We start from the raw sequence: 16,385 nt of genomic DNA, 5'->3' as shown, positions 1-16,385 counted from the left end.
TAGCATGTAAAATGAAAAACAGCCTTTGAACATGTAGGTAACATATTGTCATTTTTAATCATACTAATTTGTAATTTTCTGAAACTAATCCTTTACAAATGTTTATACAAAATTTATCTACATTGGCCGGGTGCAGTGGCTCACGCCTGTAATCCTAGCACTTTGGGAGGCCGAGGCGGGTGGATCACTTGAGGTCAGGAGTTCAAAACCAGCCTGGCCAAAATGGTGAAACCCCGTCCCTACTAAAAATACAAAAAATTTAGCTGGACGTGGTGGCAGGTGCCTGTGATCCCAGCTACCTGGAAGGCAGAGGCAGGAGAATCACTTGAAATCACTTGAACCCAGAAGGTGGAGCTTGCAGTGAGCCGAGATCACGGTACTGCACTCCAGCCTGGGTGACAGAGCGAGACTCCATCTCAAAAAAAAAAAAAAAAAAATTATCTACATTGACATAGCTTCCTGTTACCCACAGATTCCAGAAACAGTACAATTAAGTGTTGATAAATTCTAAACTACAGTGGTCACTGAAACCAAAGAAGAAAATTAAGAAATAGAACATTCTGAAGTTTTAAGTTACCATAAATTTCCTTGGAGGACATTCCTGGACAAAGGTAAAGAGAAAAGAGTAGAAAAAAAAGAAAGTATCATTTCTGTAATGAATGCCTACTGTAAGAATCGAAAGTCTAAACAATGGCTAACACAGTCTATGGTTCTTCCTGCTGCTTAGTCCTGTTGGCATCATGGTGCTGTCCCAGTACCCTAAGAAACAGTTTCTTTAAAGAACCAAATGGAGTAATTGCTTGTACTTTACATATAGCTGAGAAACCAGAACTTCTCTCGGGGAGAGACCACAGCGGGGATTAAAAAAGGCGGTAAAAATAGCTGCCTTAAAATAACAGCCAGTGCTTTTTTGAAGCACTGACCCAAGGAGGACAGAATCTGTCCACCACTACAAGGCGTCATTTTACACAATCTCAGCCTAAATAAATACCTCTACGTAAAATCAGCTTCAAAGATTATACAAGGCTTTCTAAAACCAACTTTATCTTATAAACCCCAAAATAATATTAACCCTGTACAGTCATTTTTAATTCATTAACCCATAACATCACAAATGTTTTTCCATTTGAACTATGAAATATTTTTCCTTTTGACTACAGTGAAAAGGTAAAACAGGTAATACAAAATTTATGAAGACATTTGAATTTTTAAACAAATGTATATTTTCAACAAATATACAAAGAATTAAATTTTAAATAGATATGTTCTAGACTCAAAGCATTATAAGAAATAAGAAAAATTATAAAGTCTCTTTCCCTTTTTTCTCTTAATTTGCACATTAAGATGAATATGCAAATACTTTCAAAAAAATGTTGAATGCAAGATAATAAGCCTCAAATGGATTACCTTTCTTTGTCAGATAGTTCATACTATTGGCTACAGCAGCAGTCTTGCCTTGGGAATCCAAGATAGTAAATCTAGCATAATCATCCACAAAGAAGTTATCTGGGAGAAAAAATGAAATACATATATATTAGTTCCAGTTCAATCTATTCTTAATATTCAACTGATGACCTGACTTGATCATAATATAAGATTTATAGAAATGCGTGAGTGAAGTATATTAAGTTCCATGTTTACTGAACAACTTTACAACATGGGCCCCTATCCCTACTGAAGTCACATATCAAAGACACAAGGTTGATGAAAACATACATATCTCACACAGCTATCATATAAGGATGTGTCAGTTTAATGGTTGAAATTCATCCTATTCCCATTCTTGTCACTTGTCAACTGGAGAACAATCTCAAAGAGATCCCCTTAACTCATTTCTCCCTTCCCTAGTCCAACCAGTGGAGTAAGCTCTTCCCGTTCCTACAGAGGAAGCAGGGATAAAAGAGAAAATACATAAGAAAACTGATTTTTATTTTTCAGGTCTAACAAAATATCACCTTTTAAACCCTTAACAGAAATAAAAGGTCATTTTCACTCTTTTTGCATATGTCCCTTCTCCAGTTAGTGTCAAAGGGCAATCCTCATTATTCACTTTCCCTCAGATTATTATTCCTAGAATTCCAGTTTCATCAAGTCATTCTCTTGCTCTAAACTACCCAGTAATTTCTTACAGGCTACAAAATGGTCTCCAGCCTAGTACTGTAAACTCTCTGTCTCTAACAATCTCTCCAATCTTAAACATTATTGCACTCTATACAAATGTCAGTCTTCTCATCACAGTCTGTCACACACAGTTTGCCTGCCTACCCACCCATCTATTCATCTGTGCACATGCTCATCCATCTACACTGTCACTCGACAATGCACACTGAACACCTACTATCCATAGAATACTATCCAGGAAAACAGTAAAAAATAAGTCACACACGGTCCATGATATCATGTGGGGGAAGGGAGAGCACACCATCCCGGTAAAAATTAGTATCCTACTAAAAAGGTTCCAGGACAGCCAAAGCCAAAGAAACCTGGGTGACGGTGCCACCACCACCAGGTCAGCAGGATGCCAGTGCCTCCTAATTGATGTCTGCACTGTGTTCAGCTGACAGGTGGCATCTTTGCCACTGTGGACTAGCACTGTTTCATAGCTCATTGCTGCAACACTCAATGGAAAGAGAAATTCAAAATCAAAACCGCTATTATGTTCCTCACTCATGTGTATTCCAGAGACAACCCTTCAAATTTAAATAAAAATGATGAAAACGACAAACACTTAGGACAAAGAGCCACAACACGCTCACCTTGCTCTACTGAAACTTCAGGGAAGAGAGGAAAACCCAGCTGTGAAGAAAAAGCTCACTTTCTGGGTATTTCTTTCTCAAATATAAGCCTATATTTACACTTTTTCCTCAGTGTGTGTGTGCTTATGTATGGGGTGTGTCTGTATGTATGTGTGTGTGTGTGTGTGTGTGTGTGTGTGTATGTATTTTTCCTCTACCTAAAAGAAACTTTCAGTTTCAAGTCTATTAGAGATAGTGCATTAACCACCATAAATAGATTGATATGTTCATTATACTCAACTATAACAATAAATAGCTGGTTATGACTTGATTACACACATCTTTCCTTCCCCAGTGAGATTTCATGGGCTAGTGATGACAGTTCCATCTTATTTCCAGGTGTTTGCTGAAGAGGCCTCAGAGTTTCGAGGAAGGCACAAGGAGCAAATTGCACCTGGGCTTAACATATTTGGCTCTTATAAGGTATTCTAGCAGAAAATACCCAACTGTCCACCAACTGAGGAACAAATACATGTGGACTATCCATAAAGTGTACTGTAAAAAGGAATGAAACGCTGACATACACAACAACATGCATAAGCCTTAACAACATGTTAAATTAAACAAGCCAGGCACAAAAGGCTTCCAATCATATGAAATGTCTAGAATAGGCAAATCCATAGAGACAGAAAGTAGATTAGTTGTTGCCAGGGGATAGGGGAAGGGAGGAACAGAGAGTGACTACTAATAGGTACATGGAATTTTGGGGAATTTTTGAGGGGTGATGATAATGATGTAAAATTAGACAGTGGTGATGACTACACAAACTTTGTGGGGTTTTTTCATTAAAAAAAACATTGAATTGATACTTTAAAAGGTTGAGTTTTATGGCATATACATTATATCTTGATGAAGCTGCTAAAGGCCTTCCTAAGTTCTCACAGTGAAATTCAGTGAGAGATTTGTTGACATTATGGCTGACTGATTCTAGAATAAGGATGAAGAAAGAGAACTGCTTTATGACTAGGGCAGCGAACAATCCAGGTCCATTCTCATCATCTATTGTCTGTTTAGTTGGCATTTAAATGGCACTAAATATTTTTCAAAGTTCACAGGGTTTTGCCCAGAAGATGTTTTCTTCTTTAGGAGGAAAGTCTTGTGAATTTAGAAGCTCATATTATGAACTAAAGGTGCAAACAGTTTACACATAAAATTTGGTCACATCTTGGGCTATCTTTTGAACACTGCAGAAGATAATCAGAATATTAAAATCTGAAAAATGTAAAGATTCTGAAGCACAAGTCAAAAAAAGCATAAGGTTGCTCCTGAAATGCTCCTTACTACTCGCTGTTAAATCCAGGTAGTCTCGTTCAGCTGTCAAAATCCTAGAATTGATTCGTGGAACAACATTTGGCTGATTCATGATATACTCTACCACATCTTGATCATGGGGCAGTTCACCCTGCAAGAAAAAAAAGGAGGTTGAGGGGGGAGTGTAAAGCAAATTTTAGCAATAATAATTCATTAGGAACTAAAAAATTATTAACTTTATAAATGGCTTCCTCTGTGCTAATAATAGTTAAGACAGAAGTTACCATGTTATTGGTCCCTGTCACTGCCAAGTATACCTGGGCACATCACCTACAGCATCTCTACCTCTATGAACAACGTGAGGCAGATATTGTTGACATTCATTGTAAAGATGAGGAAGCTAAGGCACAGAAAGGTTAAATAACTTACTCAAACTCACAAAGCCAATGCAAAGTGATTATGAAATGCAAACCCAGGCCAGGAGTGGTGGCTCACGCCTGTAATCCCAGCACTTTGGGAGGCTGAGGCAGGCAGATGACTTGAGGTTATGAGTTCAAGACCAGCTTGGCCAACATGCCATCTTTACTAAAAATGCAAAAGTAGCCGGGCATGGTGGCAGGTGCCTGTAATCCCAGCTACTCGGGAAGCTGAGGCAGGAGAATCACTTGAACCTGGGAGGCAGAAGTTGCAGTGAGTCAAGATCATGCCACTGCACTGGGCTACAGAGTGAGACTCTGTCTCAAGGAAAAAAAAAAGAGAGAGAGAAAGCCAAAGGTCTTCTCTCAAGCAGTTAATATACTTTGAAATAAAAAACCACTCCCATCTTTGTTCAATCTCAGCCATCCAAGTAACCCTACATCTCCAGAGTCAGAATTACAATGAGAGGATGAGAAATCATTTGTCATTTATTCTTCCCTTTTGCACAGCTAATGTTACAGAAATAGTTATACTTCTTCAAGGTGATCTCAGAGCCATGTGTCAACAACTGTGCCAATGTGCAGATTTATCAAACTTAAAATATTTAACACATAAGTATACCTTAAAGTCATTTTCTTTTTTTTCCTTTGAGACAAGGTCTTGCTCTGTCACCCACGCTGGAGTGTAGTAGTATAATCAGAACCACAGCTCACTGCAGCCTCGACCTCCAGGGCTCAAGGGATCTTCCTACCTTAACCTCCCAAATAGCTGGGACTACAGACATGTGCCACCACGCCCAGCTAGTTTTTGTATTTTTGTAGAGATGGGGTTTCACCACGTTGCCCAGGCTAGTCTCAAACTCCTGGGCTCAAGAGATCCTCTCTCACCGTGCCCCACCTAAAGTCATTTTCAAGATAAAAGATGTGAATCAAATATACAAATTCAAGTCTAAATAATTCCAATTAGACATCATTTGTAGCTATTTAATAAGGAGCATATGAACCAACCATACAAATCAAAAGACAAAGATATTAGATGGCTCATTGTACATGTTGGCCCATGTACACAACTTTGGTCAATATTATAAATCTACTTGACTCCAATTAGAAGCCCATCCAGTTCAAGGAGGGGAATTTGGCAAAGTCTATAAAAATTTTAAAAGTAGGGTGGCAGGGCCTGGGGAAGGCGTGGCAGGCGCCATTTCTGGCTGTGAAGGTGCTGCTGAAACAGTCCAAGAAGCAGGCCAAGGAGATGGACGAGGAAGGTAAGACTTTCAAGCAGAAACAAAAAGAGGAGCAGAAGAAACAAAAATAGGAGCTAAAATTGAAGGCTATGGGGAAGGACCCCCTGGCCACAGGTGAAATTAAGAAATCTGGGCCGGGTACAGTGGCTCATGCCTGTAATCCCAGCACTTTGGGAGGCTGAGGCAGGTGGATCACCTGAGGTCAGGAGTTCCAGACCAGCTTAGCCAACATGGCAAAACCCTGTCTCTACTAAAAATACAAAAATTAGCTGGGCATAGTGGCGGGCACCTGTAATCCCAGCTACTCAGGAGGCTGAGGCAGGAGAATCGCCTGAATCTGGGATGCAGAAGTTGCAGTAAACCAAGATCACATCACTGCACTCTAGCCTGGGTGACAAAGCGAGGCTCCATCTCAAAAACAGAAAAGAAAAAGGCCGGGCGCGGTGGCTCACGCTTGTAATCCCAGCACTTTGGGAGGCCGAGGCGGGCAGATCACGAGGTCAGGAGATCGAGACCACGGTGAAACCCAGTCTCTACTAAAAACAATACAAAAACTTAGCCGGGCGTGGTGGCGGGCGCCTGTAGTCCCAGCTACTCGGAGAGGCTGAGGCAGGAGAATGGCGTGAACCCGGGAGGCAGAGCTTGCAGTGAGCCGAGATTGCGCCACTGCACTCCAGCCTGGGCGACAGAGCGAAACTCCGTCTCAAAAAAAAAAAAAAGAAAAAAATATCTGGCAACAAGTAAGCTGTGCCTTGTGCCTGAGGAGATGGTGACCCTTGATTTCATTCGTATTTAAACATCTGTATTCCCTGCCATAGCATCTTTTGCCACCTATAGCTGGAATGAAGTGTTGTCTTGAAGCCTGTTGTACATATAAGAATAAACATTTGTAAAAAAAAAAAAAAGTTATTAATTAAAAAAATAAATAATTGTAAATGTAATACCTTCTGACCAGCTCTTGTATACACACACATGCACACATGTGCACACACACACACACGGTAGTTGTCTTGAGGAAGAAATCATGAGTAGTACAGGACAGGAGTGTATGGCTAAAAGTTTCTCTTCATTTACATCTCTATGTTTTGAATTTCATACCACTGGCATAGCATATCTCTTAATTCTTTTTAAAGAAACAAGGTCATGCCCTGTCGCTCAGACTAGAGTGCAGTGGCATGATTATAGCCCACTACAGCCTCAATCCTCAAGCAACCCTCCTGCCTTAGCCTCCCGAAGTAGCTCAGACTACAGGTACATGCCACAATGCCTGGCTAATTTTTTTTATTTTGTAGAGATGGGGTCTCGTTATGTTAGCCAGGCTGGTCTCAATCTCCTGGCCTCAACTAATCCTCCACCCTCAGCCTCTCAAAGTGTTGTATTACAGGCGTCAGCCACCACAACTGGCTGGTAACACATCTCTTTGTAGTGCATTTAGTTCAAATTTTCTGGTACTTGGTGTTTTGCTTTTTTTTTTTTTTTTTTTTTTGTTGTTGTTTTTTTGTTTTGTTTTGTTTTATTTATTTTTTTTTATTATACTTTAGGGTTTTAGGGTACATGTGCACAATGTGCAGGTTTGTTACATATGTATCCATGTGCCATGTTGATTTCCTGCACCCATTAACTCGTCATTTAGCATTAGGTGTATCTCCTAATGCTGTCCCTCCCCCCTCCCCCCACCCCACAACAGTCCCCGGAGTGTGATGTTCCCCTTCCTGTGTCCATGAGTTCTCATTGTTCAATTCCCACCTATGAGTGAGAACAGGCGGTGTTTGGTTTTTCGTCCTTGCGATAGTTTACTGAGAATGATGTTTTCCAGTTTCATCCATGTCCCTACAAAGGACACGAACTCCTCATTTTTTATGGCTGCATAGTATTCCATGGTGTATATGTGCCACATTTTCTTAATCCAGTCTATCGTTGTTGGACATTTGGGTTGGTTCCAACTCTTTGCTATTGTGAATAGTGCCGCAATAAACATACGTGTGCATGTGTCTTTATAGCAGCATGATTTATAGTCCTTTGGGTATATACCCAGTAATGGGATGGCTGGGTCAAATGGTATTTCTAGTTCTAGATCCCTGAGGAATCGCCACACTGACTTCCACAATGGTTGAACTAGTTTACAGTCCCACCAACAGTGTAAAAGTGTTCCTATTTCTCCACATCCTCTCCAGCACCTGTTGTTTCCTGACTTTTGAATGATGGCCATTCTAACTGGTGTGAGATGGTATCTCACTGTGGTTTTGATTTGCATTTCTCTGATGGCCAGTGATGATGAGCATTTCTTCATGTGTTTTTTGGCTGCATAAATGTCTTCTTTTGAGAAGTGTCTGTTCATGTCCTTTGCCCACTTTTTGATGGGGTTGTTTGTTTTTTTCTTGTAAATTTGTTGGAGTTCATTGTAGATTCTGGATATTAGCCCTTTGTCAGATGAGTAGGTTGCAAAAATTTTCTCCCATTCTGTAGGTTGCCTGTTCACTCTGATGGTAGTTTCTTTTGCTGTGCAGGGTACTTGGTGTTTTTCAAGACAATGTACAAAGGCATAGACATATAGAATATTCACTGTAGCACTGTCTGTAACTAGTGAAAATGTAGAAATAATGTCCAATACTAGGGAATGAAGTAATTGTTTATTTTATTTTATTTATATATTTTTTGAGACAGAGTTTCACTCTTGTCGCCCAGGCTGGAGTGCAATATCACGATCTTGGCTCACTGCAACCTCGGCCTCCTGGGTTCAAGCGATTCTCCTGCCTCAGCCTCCCGAGTAGCTGGGATTACAGGCATGCGCCACCATGCCCAGCTAATTATTATTATTATTATTATTATTATTATTATTATTATTATTATTTTGAGACGGAGTCTCGCTCTGTCGCCCTGGCTAGAGTGCAGTGGCACAATCTCGGCTCACTGCACTCAGTTCCCAGAGGGAACCTCTGCCTCCCAGGTTCAAGCGATTCTCCTGCCTCAGCCTCCCGAGTAGCTGGGACTACAGGCGCCCGCCACCATGTCCGGCTAATTTTTTTTTTTTTTTTTTTTTTTTTTTTTTTTTTTTTTTTTTTTTTTTTTTTTTTTTTTTTTAGTAGAGACGGGGTTTTGCCATGTTAGTCAGGATGATCTCAATCTCCTGACCTCATGATCCACCCGCCTCAACCTCCCAAGTGAGCCACCTGCCCAGTCTAATTTTTTTTTTGTATTTTTAGTAGAGATGGGGTTTCACTGTGTTAGCCAGGATGGTCTCAATCTCCTGACCTCATGATCCGCCCGCCTCAGCCTCCCAAAGTGCTGGGATTACAGGCATGAGCCATCGCGCCCAGCCTATTTTTTATAATGGAATACTGGCCAGGCACGGTGGCTCATGCCTATAATCCTAGCACTTTGGGAGGCCGAGATAGACAAATTGCTTGAGCCCAAGAGTTGGAGACCAGCCTGGACCACCTGGCAAAATCCCAACTCTCCAAAACATACAAAAATTAGCTGCATGTGGTGGCACACACTTACGGTCCCAGCTACTTGGGAGGCTGCAGCAGGAGGACTGCTTGAGCCCAGAAGTTCAAGGCTGCAGTGAGCTATGATTGCACTCCCTACACTCCAGCCCAGGTGACAGATGGACCCTGTCTCAAAAAAAGTTTTGGTAAGGAAAGTGACCTTTGTAACAATTAATTTGCCCCACTACTATTTACATCTCCCCAACTGCACAAAGCCTTGAAAATCAATGGCCCCAAAATAAAACAACTAGGACACTAGAGAATTCTCAGGGGTTCTCTTTATTTGGGCTGAACCAGACCTCACTCAGTGCCAAGAGCCTTTTCCCTGGGGGTATTTGTCAAACACAACTGGGCAATTGTTTAACATCTTAGCTGGCTGAGGTGGCAGATAACACATGGGCTAACATGAAGCTGGTCAAAAAACAAAGAAAAAAAAAAAGGCTGGGGAATGGGATGTCCATAAGGGACTTTGAAAAGCTCTGACAAACTTCTTGGAATTTGAAAGACCATAAGCATCATGCCCAGGGGTATGTGAATGCCCAGGAAAAATCTTAGAAGGACTTAAACCCTTGCCTCTAAACTTGGAGCTCTGTGCAAGCAAAAATGGAAGACTAAGGCAGAGTTGCCAACTGCCTGGTTGAGTGTGGAAAGTGTGCCCCAACACAACACAGAGACCCTTGGGAAAAACTGGGAGACTTTTTGAATTCATGCATCGAAGGAAATCTCTGTTCATTCATCAGCTGACCAGTAAGTTAAACAAGCTGAAACTTCAGAAGCCACACATGAAAAAGAATACAGATGTTAAGGAATTGGTTCAGGGCCGAGCATGGTGGCACATGCCTGTAATCACAGCGCTTTGGAAGGCCGAGGTGAGTGGATCACTTGAGGCCAGGAGTTCGAGACCAGCGTTCTGAAATTAGAGCCTGGCCAATGTGGTGAAACCCATCTCTACTAAAAATACAAAAATTAGTTGGGCGTGGTGGTGTGCTCCTGTAATCCCAGCTACTCAGGAGGCTGAGGCACGAAAATCACTTGAACCCAGGAGGCGGAGGTTGCAGTGAGCTGAGATGGCACCACTGCACTCCAGCCTGGGCAATAGAGCGAAACTCTGTCTCAAAAAAAGGAAAGAAAATAAAAGAAAGAATTGGTTCAGGAAAGTCACTAAACAAGTAACAGTTACAACAACAACAAAGAACAACACAAACCCTGGTACGGTGAAGAAGTGTCACATTATATTATTTCAAATTCCTAGTTACCAAACACAAAATTATTAAATATGCAGAAATAGTGGCTCATGCCTGTAATCCCAGCACTGTGGGAGGCCAAGGCGGAAAGATCGCTTGAGCCCAGGAGTTCGAGACCTGAGACCTGCCTGGGCAACACAGAAAGATCTCGTCTCCACAAAAAGATACAAAAATTAGCCACGTATGGTGGCATGCGCCTGTAGTCCCAGCTCCTGAGGAGGCTGAGTTGGGAAGATCATTTAAGTCCAGGAGTTGGAGACCACAGTGAGCCAAGATCATGTCACTGTACTCCAACCCGGGTGACAGCAAGACCCTGTATCAGAAAAAAAAAAAAAAAGACATACAGAAAGAAAAAAGTATAGTGTATACTCAGGAAGAGAAGAGGCCAGGACACACTATTCTTACTATTACATAAGTAAAATGTGTAATGTATATTCTTACATTACGTTCATATTATTCTGAGTAAGTCCAAACATTGGACTTAATTAGACAAAGAATTTAAATAAATGATTTCAAATATATTCAAGAACTAAAAGAAACCATGTCTACCAAAGTAAAGTTTAAGACCAACATCTCACCAAATAATATCTATAAACCAAAGGAAATTATCAAAAAGAACCAAATAGAAATCTGGATTTATAATAACTGAAATGAAGCATTCACTAGAGAGGCTCAATAGCAGATTTTAGTTGACAGAAGAAAGAATAAGTGAATTTGAAGATAGATAAACTGAGATTATCCAGTCTGAGGAACAGAAAGAAAGAGATCTGTGGGACATGAGAGAATACCAACATATGCATATTTCCAGAATGAAAGGAGGGAAGAGAAAAGGACAGTGTGTGGTAAATAATTTGGCTGGCCCTAGTTTCTGGGATGTAAACTCTAAATCCAGTGATAGGAGAGTCTTTGTCATTCATGGTGAGCCCCTTAGAACACACATGATGGTTTATACTACAGGGTGATGCACAGTGGGGCCCGAGAGTTTCTGCTAATGCAATGACTCAGGTTGGGGGCTGGTAACACTAGAAAGACCAACCACATGATTAGAGAGTCGGGGTTCTGAGCAACAAGCTATCTGTCCAGTATCATCCTGTTCTCTGCAAATTTGATTTGTATACCATGTCCAGAATAAGCAAATCTATTAAGCAGAAAGTAGGTTTGCGTTTGCCAATGGCAGGGTGGCGGGGAGTAGGACAAAATGGGCAAAATGGAGAGGAGTAATTGCTACTAGATATGGGGTTTCTTTTGGGGGTGATGATAATGTTCTGAAAATTAGAGGTTACATACATAGTTACATACTACACATAGTTACGTAACTGTGTATAGAGAATAAAAACTACTGAATTGTACCATTCAAAAGGCTGACTTTTATGCTGTCTGAATTATATCTCAAGAACTATATATATTAATATTTATATATAAATGAAAAATAATATTGAGTCTCTCCAAAGCCAAAATTCCCTACAAATAGAATAAATGTTTCTTAGAACTGCCTGCAATTTTTAAAATAAACATTTAGTCCTGAAATCAATAATACTAGTTATTTCTATTACCATATATAGAAGATTTATGAATATTTTCATCATAGGACTTGCCAAGAGTTTGCAAACCAGTTACTAGTGATATATAGAAAATAGTTTTTTGTTTTGTTTTGTTTTGTTTTAACGGGACAGGGTCTCACTCCGTCACCCAGGCTGGGGTACAGTGGGGCAATCACAGCTCACTGCAACCTCAAACTCCTGGGCTCAAGCGATCCTTCCACCTCAGCTTCCTGAGTAGCTAGGACTACAGGCGCGCACCACCAAGCCCAGCTCATTTTTTTATTTATTTTTTAGAAATGGGGTCTTGCCATATTGCCCACGTTGGTCTCAGACTTCCTACCCTCAAACCATCCTCTCGCCTCAGCCTCCCAAATAGTGATACTAAGAATTTTACTGCCTACTATAGAGGCAACAAAAAATATAAGCCAACTGTTCTCTTTAAAACATCAGCCTTGAAACGTAACTCACCAAGTACACCGCTCTTTGGAAGAAGGTGGTGGTCTCCAGGATTTTATGCATTGTGATGGTTTCTAACTCATCAGGGTCTAGCTGTTCCCTTTCAAAGGGCATTCCATTGAACAGCACAACGGGCAGGGGTCCAACTCCAGTCTGCTCATAGTAGCTTCTTGCTTCCTGAAACACAAGGAACCACAAAAACAGCATATTTTTGCCTTTTGTGAGACAAATGGAACACAGCATATTTTTCTTACATGCCTGTTCTAACAACAATCAATAGAAATATTGTAAAGAAAAAATAACTCAAGATATTTATTTTTAAAAAATGAAAAATTACATCAAAGTTAATATCCTACTATGTAAATCTGAGATTGAATTACTGAGTTCGAGTTTTTACAAAATCACAAAAGCTTGCAAATTATGAAGTGGGTGTGTGTGTGTGTACGTGTGTGTGTGTGTGTGTGTGTAGCACAGGCTGTCAAAACTGAACTACATATACTACAGTCAGCACTATACAACAGAACTTTCTGCAATGATGGAAATATTCTATCTGTGCTTGTCTGTGCTGTCCAATGCAGTAGTCACTAACCACATGTAACTACTGAGCACCTGAAACCTGCCAACTATGACCAAGTAACTAAATCTTTAATTAATTTCCATTTTAAAATCTACATGTGACCATGGGCTGCCAAAATGAGGTGCACAGGTTTTGCTACCATAAATTATCAGTGCTCGATGCAAAAAGCCTGAGGTAAATATTTGCACCCAATTCTAAATAAGGGTCCATATCACTAACAAAGAAATTACACCTGCAGAAAACAAGGTTTGTGGGGAAACTGCTCAACAATTGCTCTAAGACACAATACACCCAATTGCTCTAAGACACAATACACCCAATCTTTTCCCTTCTCCAGGACAAAAGAGGTTCACTGGCCACAAAATACTGGAGCAACAAAACGGCAAATGTCGGCAAATGTACCTAAGACGGACATTTTTCCTGACTGTCAACACAAGCGCTCGTTCCTCAGATTAACTTTTCAGAGTAAAAACTGTATTACCACCCAAGATGTAAAGTGGGCAACTTTACAAATGTCTATCGCACACCTTGTAATTGCCATCTTCTGAAAATAGCAGAATTTAATTATTTATAACCATTTTAGATAGCACCAGTAGAAAAGAACTCCCATTGGGTAACTAATCCTAGTCATCGGTAACAGACTGCTTACTTTCTAATCAGACAAGCGCAGTAACAGGTAACGGCACAGAAACTGACAGCCTAAAACGTGGCACAGCCTAAAAAGCCTTTTAGGTTGGTTTCAGCCATTTCTCTACATCATAGTTTAAATGTTTTAAATATCCACTCCTAAAACTCTTACCATGTTAATTCTGTTCTTTGACATCTCAACTATTTCATAGATATCTATTAAAACTCAATTTTCATCTAACTTTAGTTTTGAAAATCATCCCCGTCAACCAATTAAAACAAGACCGGAAAACTTACATTATAATTCCAAGTGACAGTAAGATAAATAACATTGGTTTTCTCTGCAAACAGTAACTGAGTGGAAGTCAGGAGTGAGAGGGAGGTGTTTGGACTATGTAGCTTTCTTTTTCAACACTCAGAAATAGTTTACAGGACCAAATAACAGAATGCAGCGCAATTATCAAACAGCCAAACCAAAAATTCATATGGACAAATTTTCTATCAACAGCTAACTAAAAATATTAAATAATGATAAATAATTAACAAACATTAATTTTTGGTAGTTTTATACTGAGCCACTCACAAACAACTGAGATTAGTAAGGACTCAAAGATAATATGCTAAAGGTAAAGTGTTTGCCTGTGTAGGTAAGAACTTTTCCTAATGTCATTATCTTACTGGCTTTTAAAGATACAAATATATACCTATCAGACTATATTCTCGTCAGTTTAAAATTTCTACTTTAATTGCATTGCCTACTTTTTAAAATAATTACTTCTTTCAGACATAGAAGATATCATAGCTTCACTGTGACAAAAGGAACAGATTTACAAGTGCAATGACATTTATTAGAAGCTGCCATTTTTCCTAAAATTAACCATTTCAAAAGAATCCATTCAATTGCACTTTTTGTATAGGGGTAAAGCTCCTGTAGCTAAAAAAAAAAAAAAAAAAAAAAACTCATTAGTCATTAGACTGTTAGGACTTCTGGGATACTCTCCACATCCCTGCCTTGAGAGTACTTCTATTCAAATAGCTAGACAATTAAATGGATGAAATATAAATAATATGACCTGTTTGTATACGGAAGAGCCTGTAATCAGTACAGATGGCCAAGTCTAGGAAACTAAGGAGCATGGTGTGTGATACTCTCATTCAATTTTTCAGCACAATCAAGATTTCGACACATGTAAAGATATAAAAATACCCCTTTCCCCAGTTTGTCCACTCTACTCAATATTTTTCAAGTAAATACTTTTGATATCGTAATCATCCACAATAAAAAGCTACTGGTACTTTTTCTCCAATAGGATAAGAGAAAATGAGACTTAAACAGTTTCCAAATATGAAATATAAAAAAAATTCCACAAAGTCCCTCAAAACGTTCATATTCTCAAAGTGGCCTTCTTTTTCTTTTATTTTACTTAAATTCTTTTTCTACAGAGTACTATTATTGCTGTTTGTGTCTATCTGGGAGAAAAATAGTTACTAGGTACCTATAGCAATATTATTTTATTTAAAAACCCAGAAAAGATAAGTGACTGGACAGAAGGCTGCAACAAAATAATGGTAACCGGCCGGGCACGGTGGCTCATGCCTGTAATCCCAGCACTTTGGGAGGCCAAGGCAGGCGGATCATCTGAGGTCAGGAGTTCGAGACCAGCCTGCCCAACATGGTAAAACCCCATCTCTACTAAAAGTACAAAAATTAGCCGGGTATGGTGGTGAGAGCCTGTAATCCCAGCTACTCAGGAGGCTGAGGCAGGAGAATCGCTTGAACCCAGGAGGCAGAGGTTGCAGTGAGCTGAAATGGCGCCACTGCACTCCAGCCTGGGAGACAAAAGCGAGACTCCATCTCAAAATAATAATAATAATGGTAACCCTTCTCAGGCTACACTGAGTAGATCTCATTCCCAGCTTCAATTCTAAGCTTGACTGGATATACCTTAAAGTGAACAGATATAATACTAAAGCACAGAATCAAAAACAGAAAAGAGAAAGAAGACAGGCAGACTGGCATGCTCAAAGACCTTCTAGCTCCTGGTATGAATTCACCTTTCTAAAAGAGCTGGTACAGAGCTAGTATTTTAATTCGTCTTGCATTCAACACCAGCTTACACATATAACAAATATGTGTCACTCTATGAACTTGAATTCACAGAGCAGGCAGCTGTCACTATACCTAGGAAGCCTTCCACAATCACCTAGTCCCAAACTAGCAGAGCTGCCCATCCAGCTTAGCTGCCATCTAGCTCAGCTGCCACTGAGCCTCCACGTACAATGTGCAAACACTCAGAACCTCACCATCACCAAAACCATAGTGCTCTCATTTGCTGTCTCCCCCAACGAGGCTGTGTGAACTGCTCAAGTTCATACCACATCTTGTTCAACTTTCTAGTATCGGGACTGGCACAATTACTCAATACTACTGTTTTAAAACTAAAACTTTGTTACTTATTCTAAAGTAATTCAGAAATTTCTCTAGTTGTTATTTTGTTTTGATCTTGCTAAAGATTATTTTGTTCTCTCCCTCTAAAACCTGAATTGACTTACAGAAGCAGATCTCTCAACCAATCCCAATTAACTAATTTATCTGATTAACAAATACCAGCTATTAAAGTATGCTGAACACTTACACTGGCGAGCTACTCTCTAGAATGCCCACATATTTTTTTATTTTTATTTTATTTATTTTTTATTTTTTAGTAGAGATGGGGTTTTGCCATGTTGGCCAGGCTGGTCTCAA

The 16,385-nt window shown here is 39.9% G+C and overlaps 1 protein-coding gene across 1 annotated transcript in view; it reads right to left on the bottom strand.

Annotated features, from left to right (window-relative positions):
* Nucleotides 1-16,385, bottom strand: part of UGGT1 (UDP-glucose glycoprotein glucosyltransferase 1) — a 107,658-nt gene that overhangs the window by 35,749 nt on the left and 55,524 nt on the right. The window contains exons 18-21 of the mRNA XM_003278148.4: nt 12,448-12,612; nt 4,077-4,197; nt 1,408-1,506; nt 578-601 (exon numbers count right to left, since the gene is read on the bottom strand). Coding sequence (XP_003278196.1) covers nt 578-601; nt 1,408-1,506; nt 4,077-4,197; nt 12,448-12,612 — 409 coding nt within the window. The remainder of the gene's footprint in view (nt 1-577; nt 602-1,407; nt 1,507-4,076; nt 4,198-12,447; nt 12,613-16,385) is intronic.

The sequence above is a fragment of the Nomascus leucogenys genome, chromosome 20, assembly GCF_006542625.1.
Source record: "Nomascus leucogenys isolate Asia chromosome 20, Asia_NLE_v1, whole genome shotgun sequence".
Classification (NCBI taxonomy): Eukaryota; Metazoa; Chordata; class Mammalia; order Primates; family Hylobatidae; genus Nomascus; species Nomascus leucogenys.
This window is presented reverse-complemented; position numbering and strand designations above follow the sequence as displayed.